Source organism: Phoenix dactylifera, chromosome 14 (genome assembly GCF_009389715.1).
Source record: "Phoenix dactylifera cultivar Barhee BC4 chromosome 14, palm_55x_up_171113_PBpolish2nd_filt_p, whole genome shotgun sequence".
NCBI classification, from domain to species: Eukaryota; Viridiplantae; Streptophyta; class Magnoliopsida; order Arecales; family Arecaceae; genus Phoenix; species Phoenix dactylifera.
Window position 1 is genome coordinate 7818805 of NC_052405.1, and position 16123 is coordinate 7834927.

The 16123-nt window shown below is 35.8% G+C and overlaps 1 protein-coding gene across 2 annotated transcripts in view; it reads left to right on the forward strand.

Annotated features, from left to right (window-relative positions):
- Positions 1-16123, forward strand: part of LOC103701417 (protein translocase subunit SECA2, chloroplastic) — a 23063-nt gene continuing 6940 nt past the window's right edge. For both annotated transcript variants that reach the window (XM_017841396.3, XM_008783452.4), the window contains exons 1-24: positions 1-275; positions 358-495; positions 615-684; positions 885-949; positions 1019-1139; positions 2033-2124; positions 2267-2332; positions 2600-2664; positions 2741-2828; positions 2945-3010; positions 3121-3236; positions 3517-3607; positions 5791-5874; positions 5991-6083; positions 6180-6275; positions 6389-6474; positions 9642-9720; positions 9840-9953; positions 10996-11091; positions 11167-11230; positions 11387-11676; positions 12670-12725; positions 14857-14974; positions 15062-15142. In XM_017841396.3, coding sequence (XP_017696885.2) covers positions 75-275; positions 358-495; positions 615-684; positions 885-949; positions 1019-1139; positions 2033-2124; positions 2267-2332; positions 2600-2664; positions 2741-2828; positions 2945-3010; positions 3121-3236; positions 3517-3607; positions 5791-5874; positions 5991-6083; positions 6180-6275; positions 6389-6474; positions 9642-9720; positions 9840-9953; positions 10996-11091; positions 11167-11230; positions 11387-11676; positions 12670-12725; positions 14857-14974; positions 15062-15142 — 2436 coding nt within the window. In that variant the 5' untranslated portion in view covers positions 1-74. The remainder of the gene's footprint in view (positions 276-357; positions 496-614; positions 685-884; positions 950-1018; positions 1140-2032; positions 2125-2266; positions 2333-2599; positions 2665-2740; positions 2829-2944; positions 3011-3120; positions 3237-3516; positions 3608-5790; positions 5875-5990; positions 6084-6179; positions 6276-6388; positions 6475-9641; positions 9721-9839; positions 9954-10995; positions 11092-11166; positions 11231-11386; positions 11677-12669; positions 12726-14856; positions 14975-15061; positions 15143-16123) is intronic.

Here is a 16123-nt window from a genome sequence, read left to right on the forward strand (position 1 = left end):
TGGAGGAGGTCTGAAGCGTCTCCGGCGACGGAGGAGGAAAAATTCCAAGAAGCTTAAGCCCTAAAACCCTTTCCATGGCTCATCTCCTCCTTCTCTCCTCTCCCCCTCACCTCTCCCTCTCCTGCGCCTCCGAGCCCTCTTTCTCCTCCTCCCCTTCCATTCCTCTCTATCCTCCTCTTCGCACTCTCCATTTTTCTCGGGTTAGGAGAAGGCGCTTCGTTTCCTCTGCTTCCGCTACGATTGCTTCTCCTAAACCCCTCATCGTTTCTTTAAAGGTTTAGCCATTTCTTGAACCCATGACCTCGATTTCAGGAGGAGAATGGGATAGTTTTTTTGATTCTTTCTTCTGGGTTTCAGGAGAAGTTGGGCAGCTTGAAGGGCACCAAGTGGAGCGACCTCTGGAGCCTGAACAACTGGGTCGTTCGGGATTACTACCGGCTTGTGAATGCTGTGAATGCTCTTGAGCCCCGCATTCAGAGGCTTTCTGACGAACAGGTAATCTGCTTTTATTTACTGGGAAGAGAAAGGAAAAGTAGGTGATGGAATTAGAGAAAAGGTTTGAGCTTGGTTTATTTTTCTTAGGTTTTTTGTTTTCTTGATTAATTTTTGGTCAGCTGAGGGGAAAGACTGTGGAATTCCGTCTTCGGTTGAGTCAAGGGGAAACGCTTTCTGATATACAGGCAGGTTTGTCCTTCAATTCTCTCTTTTCTTTATATCTTTATTTTCTTATCTCTCCCTTTTCTTTTTCCTTTTTTTAAAGTTCATAAATTGGATTTTTTTTAATATCTTTATTTTTTTATTTATCCCTTTTCTCTTTCTTTTTTCGAAGTTCATAACTTGGAAGTTTTTTTTCTTCCCCTTGTTCTTTTTGTTGTTGGCTACAGAGGCATTTGCCGTAGTTCGAGAAGCTGCCCGAAGGAAACTGGGGATGCGGCATTTCGATGTTCAGGTATTTCGTTACAACATGGTGAACAAATTCAGGTTCGGGTTTTTTGTGCTTATGGCTTAAGACTATCAGATCATTGGTGGAGCTGTGCTTCATGATGGGTGCATAGCAGAGATGAAGACTGGTGAAGGAAAAACACTTGTTTCGACGCTAGCTGCGTATCTCAATGCACTCGCTGGAAATGGAGTTCATGGTATGCTTAATTTTAAGTAGTTGCAGCCGATGAATTCTTCCATATGTGTTTATGGGAAGTCTTGAATGTTGAAGCAATGAGGCATGTACAGGGCGCTTACTCAGTCCTTGATTGCCTTATCTTAAAGTATTTTTGTTCTTAAAGATGTTTATGATGTTCTTTTATCTTTTTTTGGGTTATGATGAATTTTTTTAGCGAATTCTAATGCAATTATTTAGCCACTAATATTTTCTCTGTGTTCTCGTTGTAGACAGTAGAAATGCCTTGCAGTATTACTCCAATATCTCATGGAATCATGATATTTCTCTTAGTTATTTATTGTCTAATGTATTTAACACTGTTTCTGCATCAATCAGACGTTGATGCGGTCAAAAAAAAACACAGCATATTGATAAGCGCTGAATCAAGTTTTTGCCCCCCTCATTTTAAAGCATTAAATAGTCTCTGCACTGCCCATTATATTTGCTAAATCTGCAATGTGTTCCCATAGTTTAACAAATATACTTACAAGTTATAAATGTTTTCAGTGCATCTTACTTTTGTCATTGGAATAGAGTTATTATGTTGTTAAAAGAATTCTATCCTCCTTGCATCTTTATAACATTCATATACAGTAACTGTTTTGCTATGTTCAGTGGTCAAAAGCCAAAAGAAAAGGAACTGGGTTGTGTTTCTCTGGAATTAACATTGAAGAGATGCAAATTTGTGTCTACTGTAAACCTAGCAAGATCTACCTTGAAGAGTGCATCAGCATGTTCTATTCAACAACAACGTATAGAGCAGTCTACTAGAAGTTGCTAGTTTTTTTATTGTGTCCATATTAAGTTGTAGTCATTTATTATTTTGATTATACCATCTGCATTTTCTAGCATTGAGATTACTTTTGTTTACAGTGGTGACTGTTAATGATTACTTGGCTCAGCGTGATGCTGAGTGGATGGGCCGCATTCATCGTTTTCTTGGTCTTTCTATTGGTCTCATACAGGTTCCAAACTATCTTTTCTGATTTAGTTTCAACTTCTAATGTAAGGCCATGCTCATCGTATGAACTGAGTTTTTACCTTGATTATATTATGTTGGCATTAACTTATTTATTGGCCTTATTCTGATGTTGCTTGCATTCGTAGGGGGGCATGACAGCCGATGAACGCAGATCCAACTATAGCTGTGACATAACATACACCAATAACTCGGTAAATTGCTCAATACGTTGTTCTTACTATTGCTTTTAGTCTATTTGCAAGTTGCTAATAAAGAGAATTTGTATCATTTCCATGTGTTGTTATCATCCTGCCTTGTGGTCTTTTAAAACTCGGGAAGACTTGATTGGTAGTTTCTTTTGAGAAGTGGATATCATCAGTTTAGCTACGCTTTTTACCTTAGAAAGCTTGATTTTTGCTAGTGTTAAGACAATGGACTTGGTTCTTTTTGACTTTGCAGTAGTTGTACATGTCTTGCAGGAACTTGGCTTTGACTACCTCCGGGACAATTTGTCTGGAAACAGAGAGAAACTTGTTATGAGATGGTACATTTGCTAGCATCATATAAGTTGTTATTTCTTTGTTTATATAATTACTAGCAAACAAGATTCTGAAAAACAGGCCAAAGCCATTTCATTTTGCAATTGTTGATGAAGTCGACTCAGTCCTTATTGATGAGGGAAGGAACCCTTTATTGATTAGTGGTGAGGTAATCCTGTGTTATGCTGTTCCACTTCCATTTTTCTTTATACCATGTCACTTTCATTATAAGTGATTTAAGCATATGATCATTGGTAGCACTTTTTATTATTCCTTTGCCACTAGGATAGTAAGGATGCTGCACGATATCCAGTTGCTGCCAAAGTATCTGAGCTGCTTGGACGAGGCATTGTAAGTTCAGTATTTAATATTTTGCAAGTTGGTCCTTATGTCGTCATATGCTCGACAGCATCCTTCTTATCTCATTTGTTTTTTCATGATGGAATGACTTCGCATTACAGCATTACAACGTGGAACTTAAGGATAATTCTGTGAATTTGACCGAGGAAGGAGTTGCTCTTGCTGAGATGGTTCTTGAAACAGATGATTTATGGGATGAAAATGATCCTTGGGCAAGGTGCAAGATTTCTTTCTTTAATTTCATTTAACTATTTATTGATGTTGTGGTTCCTGTATGATTGCTACAACTGCAAGTTGCGAGCAGTATTTTGTTATTGCTTTCTCTTAAGTAAACTGGTAAAATGAGTTCTTGCTCATAAATCATTCTCTCGTTTAAGCCCTGATAACCTTGATACAAAAGTATGTAAAGTTTTATTTAGATTAATAAGACAAGGCTCATTAATTATGTTTGTTTCACTTGTACCGTTTTCATACTAAATCACATTCTGATTTTGCAGATTTCTAATAAATGCCTTGAAGGCCAAAGAGTTTTACCGCCGTGATGTCCAATACATTGTTAGGAATGGAAAGGCACTCATAATTAATGAGGTAGTTTGCGAAAGTAGTATCGCTAAATGCTTGATAATTTTTTTTATATATCTATTTCATACTCATGATGTGCAAATTAAAGAAACTTTCTTTCAAAACATTTATTAGAAGGTTTGATATGGTATAAAAAGTGAAAATGGCAGTATTTATTATCTAATGGTTTTCTAGTCTATGAAAATGGGCTTTGAATAATCCTGATATCAGTTGTAATCCTGACATCAGTTGCAATTACCATGAACAACAATGATTTTTTTTTTTTAAACAAAAAAGACAGTTTTTTTGCATTTTTTATTGCAGACAACTATTAATAATAAAGGCAGTAATGAATAGCTAACATCACTTTTTTAAGCTTAGAGAGACATAGTGTGTGGGATGTACATTGCAAATTGGAGAGACTAAAATTAGTCGAATGTTGTTTATTTAATTAACTTAGTAAAGTGTTTGACTTTAAGAGGGATGTGAGGATTGAATAGTTGTTATGGTAGTTGGTGGTAGCTGTTACTGTTTTATAAGAAATTAGAAGACAAGAAAAATTAGTGAGGGTTTAGATTAGCTTAGTCTTGAAGGGCTCGTTTGGTTCGCAGGAAAAGAAGGGGGGAAAGTGTGGTCAACGGGAAAGTAATGAGATGCCTCTTGTTTGGTTGGAGTTTTCAAAGGAGAGAGATAGGAAAGTTGTATTCCCATGAAAATATGATTCCCACATTTCATGGAAAAGTCTTTTCCATGAGAAACATGGAAAAATTACTTTCTCATGAGGTGGGAATCACTCCATCTTTATTTTTTTCCAGAAAGGCGCTTCAGCATTAAAGAGGCATTAAAGACCTAATTTTTATTAAGGGTATAATAGAAATTACATATAATTTTTTCAGAAAAGTGGATGGTCAACCAAACATAAGCACTCTGAAAATCTGTCACTTTTTCTTGTTTAACCAAACATGCCAAAAGTACATTTCCAGGCATTTTGTTCTTAGGAATCTTCTTCCTAGGAATCATATTCTTAGGAGGGAAAATGCTTCCCGCGAACCAAACGAGCCCGAAGTGGTAAGGACTAGGAGAGAGAAAAGTGAGCCGATAAGAAAACTAATTATATAGAGGAGTTAGGGGCGTGGGTGACATAGGCTTTCAAGAGCAAACATGGGGGACACACACACACACACAAAGAGAGAGAGAGAGAGAGAGAGAGAGAGAGAGAGAGAGAGAGAGAGAGAGAGCAACTACAAGATTAAGAGAGACACCATTGTTTCGGTTTTATTCACTCTATGGGTTATTCATAAATCTGTTGTGCAATAAATTTTATTTCAAAAATGAATGTTTTTTTTGCCTTTTTGGAACATAATCTGATAGAAGAAACACTATACTCACCTTTCTTAAATTATTGTTCCAAGACAAATTTTAACACTTATGTCTTCTGAGTAGAAATGCTATTTTTTTGATCCTATGGAAGCAAGTAAACCATGCGCAGCAGGCAAACTAATGAACCCAAGCCATTTTAGTTTGTTTGTATGAATCCAAAGGTATGTGGAGGCATGTACCATCCTGGGGATACCCTTTATATATATTGTTTATCACAATAATTTCATCATAGCAAATTGATTATGTCAATTGGAAGTTAACTGATTATCTTATTATTGTTTTGTAGATGCAAAATTCACTGCTTACTGCTCATTTAATTTAAATCATGTTCCTTTATACTTTTTGTAATAATTGAAATATGGGAACAATTTTACTGAGTTTGTTGATCCAACAATTCATTTTTAACTTAAATTGGGCATGGTGAATTGCTTGGGGGGCAATACTTTTTAATAACTTCAACCATACACTCAAATAATCAGTGTGTATGAATATTTTTTAGAGAATCTTCTTCTTCTTAATGTGACCAATAGGTGGTATATGCTTTATAGTGAAGAAACTTGATACTATATTCTACTCATCCAAATGAGGTCTAATACCAATGGGCTGGAAGTATTGAGTTGAAGTCTGGCCTTCTCTTGTATTCTTACTTTTGGTGGATAAGCAGTACAATAATAGCCCTTATCTCTCAGCCTACTTGTCAATAGTAATTTAAATGTATGGTTGCTTTTCATCATTTCAAGATTTAATTGTTTGGGCCAATTGTTTAAAAAAAGACAGGATTTTTCTATATTTTTCCATATGAGTATTACTAAAGTTTTGATTCTCTCTAGCTTACAGGGAGAGTTGAAGAGAAAAGGAGATGGTCTGAAGGTATTCATCAAGCAGTAGAAGCTAAAGAGGGCCTAAAAATCCAGGTATTTGTTGGTCTCTTTTATCTTAAAAAGTTTCTCATAGACAAAATTTATATTCTTTTAATCTATATGCAATTTGCTTGGAAGATTTGATGTAATGCCAATTTTGATTTTATCAGGCTGATTCAATTGTTGTTGCCCAAATAACATATCAATCACTTTTCAAGCTTTATCCAAAGCTTTCAGGGATGACAGGAACTGCAAAAACTGAAGTATGGTTGACATAATGCTTAGTTCCAGGTGATTTTATAGCTCTGGCTTTCATACGGTCCTTTTTAAAGCTGATGTTCCATTATTTGTGTATGTAGGAGAAGGAATTCCTGAAAATGTTTCATACGCCAGTTCTTGAAGTCCCTACAAATTTACCGAATATCCGGTGTGACTTACCTATTCAAGCTTTTGCAGTAGGTTCCTTACAAGCATCAAGTGCAAAACTTTATTATAATTGTTCCCTTTCCTATGGTGAAAAAAGCTTACAGTTTAGCATGCTTTGGATGTGCTTTGAATGATTTATCAGACTGCACGTGGGAAGTGGGAGTATGTTCGGGCAGAAATTGAATCAATGTTTCAATTGGGTCGCCCTGTTTTAGTTGGAACCACAAGGTAATATTTTGAACAATTGAAATATCATCAGGCAGGTACATGATGGTCAGCTTATTGGCTTCACATATAAGTTTTTATGGAAAGTAAATGTGTAATAATGATTAGTCAAACTATATTCTTCCACTGAACATCTATATTCTCATATTTCATGCAACATTTCACCAAGATCGTGTTCACATTATGTGACCACTAAATGGACTAAGATTTGTTACTTGTATTTAGCTAGTTTGTTCTTTTGGAGTGCATCTAAGATAGGCATCTGGATCCTCTTATTTTTGGTTCATCCTTAATGACATTTAATTGTTGAGCACTGCATGAAGCATGATTTGCATTGCAGATATGTTCTTTCCATTTGTCTTGAATCCTATTTACAGAAGTGGTTCCACTGTTACTCTTTGACTTTGTTGCATCTAAATTAGCTGCTAATGCCTTCCTATTGCTTCAAGAATAGCTATTTATTTTGTTAGCGATAATGGTACTGTCACATAAAAAATAAGGTGGCTTTCATGACTTGTGATAGCTACCTTGCTAATTAATTGTTCTAATGTCTAGTAAACCTCCATGCAGAGGAATCATCATACATGCCTATAGTAACCAATTTGGTTCATCAGATTAAATTTTTTGAACATGTATTAAAAAAAACCTTACCGCATATGACATTTTGGATACGTGGCCTCTTCTTTGTATTGTGGGTGTCGTATCACACTGCTGAGTGTTGACATTATGCTTATATTTTTTCCATAAATATGTAGTAATTGGCTATCTTGTAATGAGGAAACTTGGGAGGCCTGGATAGGTTTCTGTGGCCTGGATGGGTTTTTGTACTACCCATGGAAGATTGATCAGGTAACTCAATCTTGGGTGTGAGGTAGGTTTGTTGTTCGGGGTTAGAAAGATGGAAAGTTCACAAAATTTTGTGCTAGAATATGCTTTTGAATTGCACACAAGCTTACTGAGACAGGTAGATTCTCCTTTTTTGGGTTCATTACTACTTGCAGTGTAATAGTTCAGTTTCCTGCATGTTCCTTATTCTTTACAACACTAACAAAGGTTTCCTATTTCATTTTTATAACAAAAGTTCAATCTTAGAATGGTCTACATGTATAGTCTGTCATGTGCAGCGGGCATGTGATAATGGAAGTCACCTCGAAGCCTTTTTATTCTGCAAGGAAATCAGAAAGATGGACAGCATAGAAGCAATATCAATTGCTTGGCTGCCATATGCAGGAGCATAATTCAAGCAGTAGGCTCATGACATTGTGACTCTGACATGTTTGGGATCCTTCAACACACGAATCACGTGTAATTGGCTTCAGCAGTGCATATTGGAGATGCAGACATGAGCATGTCAATTAAGATTTTGAAATGCGAAACTTAAGCTAATGGAAAATTGTGATACTGCTGTAGTCAGTTCCTTGTTTTAATTTTTGTCAGATCAAATATACATTAAATTTTGCACTGTCAAGGATCAAGCAGCCATCTCATAAATCATCACAAGGTTGAGCTTGTATTGAAACCAAAGGAACCACCTTTCCAGACGGTTGACACATATCCATGTGGTGACCATATTAAAAACCCCTTATGTTTTCAGGAAAATCTGCTAATTCAGAAAAATTGTCTGGATGCGTCATGGAAACTGTCCACACCCTTGTTAAGGCTGACAATTCATGACTTTTGTATATGGAAAATCGGCTTTCATTTGACATACCTAAAAAGTACTTTTACCACTCCATTATATTTTGAAGTTTATCAATGCACCCTTCTTCAGTCTTGTAGGTTAATTAATGAGATCATTGGTTTTGAATTATAGTATTGATATCCCTACTCAAAAGCATAGTCAATTATTTAGTTAATTGGCAGTTAGCTGGCCTAGAGATTGAAGTTTCTCAAAGGAATTAGAAAAGAGAGGCTTCTGGGACTTTTGTTTGTAGTGTTGGCGCATCCCAACAGTTAACAACTGTATCTTGTTTCATTAGTTTTGAATTTCAACTTATCAATAAAACAGGTACAAACAGATCTGCGTACATGATTACATTTTTGTTTATCATCATATGAGTATTACTGCCTCTACATTGTCAGTGATAGTTTTGTAATTTGCACAAAATATCTGTCTTCTCTATATTTGTATACTTCTACATCCTCGAAAATGGGCAAATGCTTTGTTTGTCATGTATGAGTTCTTGATTTTAGGATCTAAGCATTTAGAAAATGAGATACTGTTATGTGGCAAATGTTAATGGTTAATGCATAGTGCTCGGTCATGGTTATTGGTAAGAACATCTACATAGGGAGGGATCTTGGAAGTTTTCCAAATAGTAGATGTTGAAGTGAACATCATTTCAGACATGGTATGCTGTACCGATCGGTACAGGTCGGTACCGGGCGTACCGTACCCGTACCGATGGATACCGGTATCGGTATGCCAGCGTCGGTATGCCTGACGTACCGCATACCGTACCGTACCGACATTCGGTACGCTTATGCTAGTGCGGCACCGGTACGGGTTCGGTACCGGTACGGCGAACCTTTTTCAGATGATGCAGACATGTGCAGTGTTAGTCAGAAACTGAGATGTGAGGAGGGCTTCTAGATGCTTGTCAAAGAGTAACAAACATAAAGGAGAACAAAATAAGACTGAGATGGAAGTAGCAAAATACCTTAACACACCTTTCAGAGAGCTTGCCCTTATGTTGAAGAGAGAGGTGTCCTGTAGTAGTGATCAGTTATCTTGGGTCCTGACGGAGCGAAAAAGTTTTATTTGAGATGTCTGCGCCCGCGCGCGAGAGGGCGAGTCTTATTGTTTTGGCTTTACACTTACCTTTGAATTAAAAAAAGGAAATTTTGTTCTTCCCAATTTTTATGTTCTTGCATATCAACTAAATTGTGGTGCTTGTTTGTGGTGATCTTTGGGCTGGCCGATCTTATTCTGCGAGTGATTGTGCTATTCTACATACTATCAGATAGTGTGTAGATCATGTAGTGAACTCCTAAATGATTGGCTTAATCTTGTCGCTATTCTGTTCAATTTATTGAGAATTATTAAGTTTGTAGTATCCAACCATGGCTTCGATGATGAAGGATGATGTGCATTTATCTCTGCTTTGTCTTTTTTCTTTCTTGCGTAATATTTCACTTGCAATCATATCTGTTTTCTCCTTTTGTTACAGTGTTGAGAATTCTGAGTATTTATCTGATCTACTGAAAGATCGAAATATTCCCCATAACGTCCTCAATGCAAGGCCTAAGGTTCTCCAACATTATCTGAATCTCATAACTTGTCCTTAAATCTGTTTTTATTTGGCAACACCTTTTCCATACTCCTCTCTACGTATTGCTGTAGCTTTCATTTTCTCATTTGTTTGCAGTATGCTGCAAGAGAAGCTGAAATTGTTGCTCAAGCAGGTCGAAAATATGCAATTACAATTTCTACCAACATGGCTGGCAGAGGCACCGATATAATCTTGGGTGGTAACCCAAAGGTCTGTCCACTTTATATCGCTCCCTTATATCATATTAAGGCCCCGTTTGGGGGAGCTATTGGCAGTAGAGCTTTTATAAAAAAGCTGTTTGCTGTTTGATAACTATATTTCTAAGTATTGTGGCACTTTAACATGTTTGGTAAACAAACTAGCAAGTATTTTTGGTATGATAAAATGACCATAAAGGATATTGCATAGTATTATACAACAGAGCATAATAAAATAAAATATATATTAATACATAAATACATGATATAATATAATATTACTGTAATATAAAATATTATTATTATAATATAGTAATATAATATTGTATACTATAGCATAATAATTTAATATAATATTAAATTATTTAACATAACATATCAATGTATTATGATATAATGTAATATAATATTATATTTATAGTATAATACAATAATAAAGATATAAAATATTATAGTTATTATCGTAAATTAATTTTCTATAATATAACAAATTTTCTAGCTAGGTGATAAAATTGGTTAAACAATTATTAAAGGAACATTTTGTGTAATTGTTATATTTTATCACGGGTGTTTTGGTTAAAAAAATAGCTTTTCGATCGGGCTTAAAAGTGCTTTTCCGGAAAGCTCCAAAATGGAGCTTCTGCCAAAAAGCTATTTTTAGCTTTCTGAAAAAACTAAAACGGTTTTCTGAAATTTTTATCAAACATCCTTATTTTATCTAAAAGTGCTTTCGGAGGGCCAAAAAGTGCTTTTTGGCCCTCCAAAAGCTCCCCCAAATGGGGCCTAGATTATTTTGCCTCCTGGAGAAAAAACTTATAAGTCATTTTTATCGGCGATTATAGAGGATTAATAAGTAGTCCTCCCGAAGATCATTTAGTAGGTGGATATTAAATTCTCTTTGGCTTTGCATGAGCACATTGTAGTAATTATGAATTATATCAATTCTCCTTTCAGTGATTACCTAATGCAGGATATCCATCTTTTTTTTTTTTTCATTTTAGAAGCTCAATTTTTCTTACTTATTTACATGTATATGTATGTTTTACTTTCTAAAGATGCTTGCAAAAGAAGTTATAGAAGATAGCTTGCTCCCATTTATGACACATGAAGCTCCTAATGTTGAAACTGATGGGGAGCCAATTTCTCAAAAGGTACCCACGGGTTTTATCTTTTATCTTCAAGTATGTATTCTGTTCTAATTCTTTTGGGTCCAATCTTTTGTATAGGGTTTGTCAAAGATAAAGGTGGGACCATCCTCCTTAGCATTGCTTGCAAAGGCTGCGCTTATGGGTTAGAAATCTTTTCTCAAGTATTGATTGTTCATTTAAGATCAATCTGTTTGTCATCCTGCTTAAATATAATACTGGAGTTGTTTATAAACCAGTCTTGCAAGAAAAAAATTGCTATATTGTGTCCTTTCATTTATCCTGAGTATAAATTCTGTAGCAAAATATGTATGCAAAAGCGAGGGAAATGATTGGTCGTATAGAAAGGCAAAGTCTGTTATATCGGAGTCCATACAAATGAGTCAGACAGTTGAAATGGAAGAACTAGAGAAGCAGTTGGCTGAGGACCCTGGGATGTATCCCCTTAAGCCTGTAATTGCGGTTGCTTTTCTCACGGTCTTGAAAGATTGTGAAGTACATTGTTCGAACGAAGGGGCTGAAGTGAAAAGGTTGGGTGGGCTTCATGTGATTGGGACATCCTTACATGAGTCTAGGCGAATAGATAATCAGGTGAGTTACCATCATGTCATTAGCTCTAATATAAGCTAGCTTATAGCTATGCAAATTCAGCTTATGTATGATTATTGCAACGTATTTTGTTTCCACCACTGCTACATTGATGGTTTGAAAATTACACTAGTATTCTGGTTTTAATATGGTTAAATGATATTTGATTCTTATGCCTAATTATGTTTCTAGTAGCCATTATGGATTGAGTGTGATACAAGTATGCCTATGGAATGATCTACTTCAATTAACTTACTTCCATCAAATTGTATTTGTAGGCGCAAAATTTAATATCCTTAAAAAAATGTTCTGACGTAATTGTTGGGATCTTCTGTCAGTTGTCTTTCCTAAAAATCTGATGTAGGTGGTGATTCTCTTCAGCTCTGTAATGACAACATGTCATAGTGGTAGTACTTTCAGAAGCTGGCACTAAAGGAAAACTAATCATTTTCATGTGCTGTCTTGTCTTTACCCTTAAGTAGCTGCTAGAGGCTTGTGTTTTCAATTAAGAATCTGAATTCCAGTTTTCTGTTTCTTATGTTAATGCATGTGAATTGTGCATTCTTTTACAAATTTTTTTGAAATGAACCTATAATTGGGTTATTGAGATATGCCATCAAGAGATCCCTTTGCTGGGATGAAACATTAGGTAATATGTGTTATACTCTTATTATTATGATAGTAAAGCATATCTATGACCTGTCTTTTTAGTGGAGTTTTTTAATTTTGAATTTTTTTTGTGTACTATCATCAAACTGTTAGCAAAACCGAGTTCTTCCCTCTAGTAATGATTCTGCATTTTGTAAATATTATATTCATCTAGTGGAATTTATAGAAGCTTATCTAGTGAAGGTAATTTTTTTTTGTTGACTGAAAACGTAGTCCTGCTATGTTATTTTTTTTTAATCTTTAGAGTACCATATCTCTTGTCATGCCAGAAATTTCATGGAAGCCATTGTTGTTGAGTCACCCAAGCTCATATTGTTTTCTTTTCAGCTTCGTGGGAGAGCAGCTAGACAAGGTGATCCTGGATCTACAAGGTTTATGGTAAGGTACTATTTCACTACCGATTTAGAAAAGTTTATCAACAAAATGTGGTGAGGGTCAGCCTCAATCAATGCAATAGTATGGTTGCTCCATTGTGAGCCGAAGTTCACATATTCAAAACATAGAAATAGCCCCTCTGCACGTAGGGGTAAGGCTTTGTACATCTGACCCTCCGTAGACCTCGCAATGATTTGTGCGTCATGCACTGGGCTGCCCTTTTTTTTATCAACAAAATGCGGTAGCAGTTTGATCTCTCGAATATTGAATGTGCTTTGGCCATAGATGTTGCTACCCTCAAAATATATTTGTTATATTTGTGGCTTCAATAAGAAGAATGTAGCTATCCCCTGCCCCCTGTTTTTCTCTTCACTAGTAGACAAGCATGTGCAAATGCATGTTTAGATTGACAAATCAAATAGTTTTGGGGAGAGAGAATTTGCGAAAAGACAAATTTGGCTGGAGTTCATCTTTTCAACTAATTTTCTATCCAAAACTGCCCATACCACATAGCTGTCATATATACAAAGGTTCACCATCTCGGTATTGGACCCCGTACCAGTGCCACACTAGCACAGTGTCGGTATGATACAGTATAGATTTTATTTTTTGGGTATACATCTATATCGGATATCGGTACCGAATCAGTATGGTACGATATGCCCCGTATTGTTCTGTTCGGGCCAGTACGGCATACCATGATATATACTAAAGTTTTATATGAGAATATTTGAAATTCCACCCAAGAGTAAATTTGACAAACCGAAAAGCTTCTCCTCACTCATTTTAATATAGTATAGTATTAGATATCGATAAGAAGTACTACATTACTGGAGTTGCTGGCTATATTTAAGTGCCACTATAAGAGAGACTCAAGAAAAAGGAAGTAGGAGTTATAACTTCACAAATTCAAGTTTGCTAGGCCGATAGCAGGATTAGTTAGTTGGTTACAAGGGGGAAGTATGCGTCCAGCACTTTTTCTTCAAAGCAGTCTCGATTTTCTTGTGGTTGGTCAGCCTCCGAGCTGAATAACTTCTGGTCAGGAATTCAGCTTACAAAGGGGAAGTGGTGAAAAAGAATGGAAAGTAGAAAGAGGGGTTGAATTAGTTGTGTGCTATACTAAAAATGAAATGGTGTTCGTTCTGCATGAGTGTGCTAACCAAAAGCTAGGACATTAGTAAGGAATGGCTATCTTGCTAGATGCTCTCTGTGAACTGAATCCCTACCGAACATTTAGTCAATTCATTGCACCATGCACCATTTAAGGATGTGATGGATGAAAGAAGATAGAACAAAGTATACTAATACATAAGAAGGCAATTGATGCAGGTAATCAAGTAAACTTCCTAAAAGAGAGTCTGTTCAGAAGATAGCACATCTGAAACCTTTAAAAAGTTAAATTTCTATTTGATAATGAACTAAACTTTTAAGTTTGGGAGTTCCATTGTAGAACTACATTGATTTTTCCCCTCTTGACCTAAGCCTGATCCAAATTGCATATATTTCAACCTACACTACAGGTTTATCAGCTTCATTTCATTTTAACCAAGCTGGATTTAATCCTATTGCCATTTATTGAATGATAAATACTCATCATGCCACACTATAGTCCATTAAGATGGCTGCATTGATGGTGTGTGACTTGCGTTACTCTTGTTCTCATTTCCCTTGTCATTTATATGCTCCTACAGTCCTACCGGCTCAAGTATTGATCTCACCCTTCATATGATCTTTCCTTGTTTAATGCTATTTGTGTGTTTTTTTTAATGTCACATGGGTTTGTTATCACATACAACCATAGCATGACTGCAGTGTAAATCTTTAATTATTTATTTTTCAAATTGCTTGTAGGCATAATAATTGTTAGCAGTCTAAGATCTATTTTGAGACTAGATTTTTGAAATTAGAATTATTATTAGAATGGTGGACAGTATGTTCTATCCATAGTTGGAAACTGTATTCCTTTGCTCCCGTTTCTCATCTCTTTCAGAGATACTGTCTTTCTATGATGTTGTTTCTTATACCATAAAGTCATTTTGACATATTCAGACTAAAGAAGTCTACGACATCTGTACATATTCAGTTCGGCCTGTTTGTTTTTTTGTGACAAAGAAACTGAATCATGTTCTAATGGAACAGCCTACAGGATGAGATGTTTCAGAAGTTCAATTTTGATACTGAGTGGGCAGTGAAACTCATATCAAAGATTACAAATAATGAAGACATACCAATTGAGGGCCATACCATTGTAAAACAGGTCTTCTTAGTGATACCATCTTGTTCCTTTTTTCCTGATCAATATATGTTTTTCAATGCTCTGCTGAACTTATTTATGAATATGCAGCTTTTGGCACTTCAAATAAATGCAGAGAAGTACTTTTTTGGAATAAGGAAGAGTCTTGTTGAGTTTGATGAAGTCCTGGAGGTAGCCATGATATAATTGTTTCACTGGTGACAGAATTTTAATTTCATTGAATTGGTTTTGTTACTTATATTGATTGTCATTAGTTGCCATATTCTGCTACCATGTACTCTAAATAAGCCACCATGATGGACTCATTGTTGCTGGAAGATCATTCTTTGCAAAGTTCTTATATAGTGATAAAAATGAAGTCACAAGAGGAGTAATATTGTCCTACTGGGCAGGATACTGGATGCAGAGAACATTGACACAGATGTGCTCAAGCGGATGAATATAGCAGAAGTAAAAGGAAGTTTCATGTTTGTATTGTTAATACGATGGTGGTGAAATTAACAAAGATACTGCAATAAATGCCAACCACATTCTTGTTCTCTGTCCTTCAAAAGAAGTGACTTGTGCTTTCCTCTATCCCCTTTATGAGGCTTGTGCTGGTTAAGCTGATGATTGGGTCTATTATTATTCAATTGATCTGCTTAGGTTCCCACGAATCCTGCAAGGCATAAGAAATAAGAAACTTTATGCATTTCTTCATTAACTGTAAGAAACTGAAATCTGATATTAAAAATAAAATATTTGGCAAATCAATTAACGAGGATGCTGCAATTTCTTTTTTAAAGCTTGATGGTTGCTTGGCCAATGGAACAAGCTATACTTCAAGTATTGCAGCAACTAATAACCTGGGGTATATGAATCCTTGAATGGAGTCAATATATCTGTGAACCCATTCTAAATCATAGATGTGCGGCACTCAAAAATAAAAAGCTGGTCAGACGATAGGTGGCAGTTCCATCAGAAGCATATTAGATGTATATGGTCTGCATATACATCTAATATGCTGCTTATGTACTAATCTAATCTGATTCAGCAAATGTTAATGGGTTTTTAATCTATGAACACAAAGGGAAGTTGTGATTGGTTCTGGAGCTGTAAGCCTGTAACAGTAGAATCATACTTGTCTCTTGTGCATTTTAGCATATTTTTTTT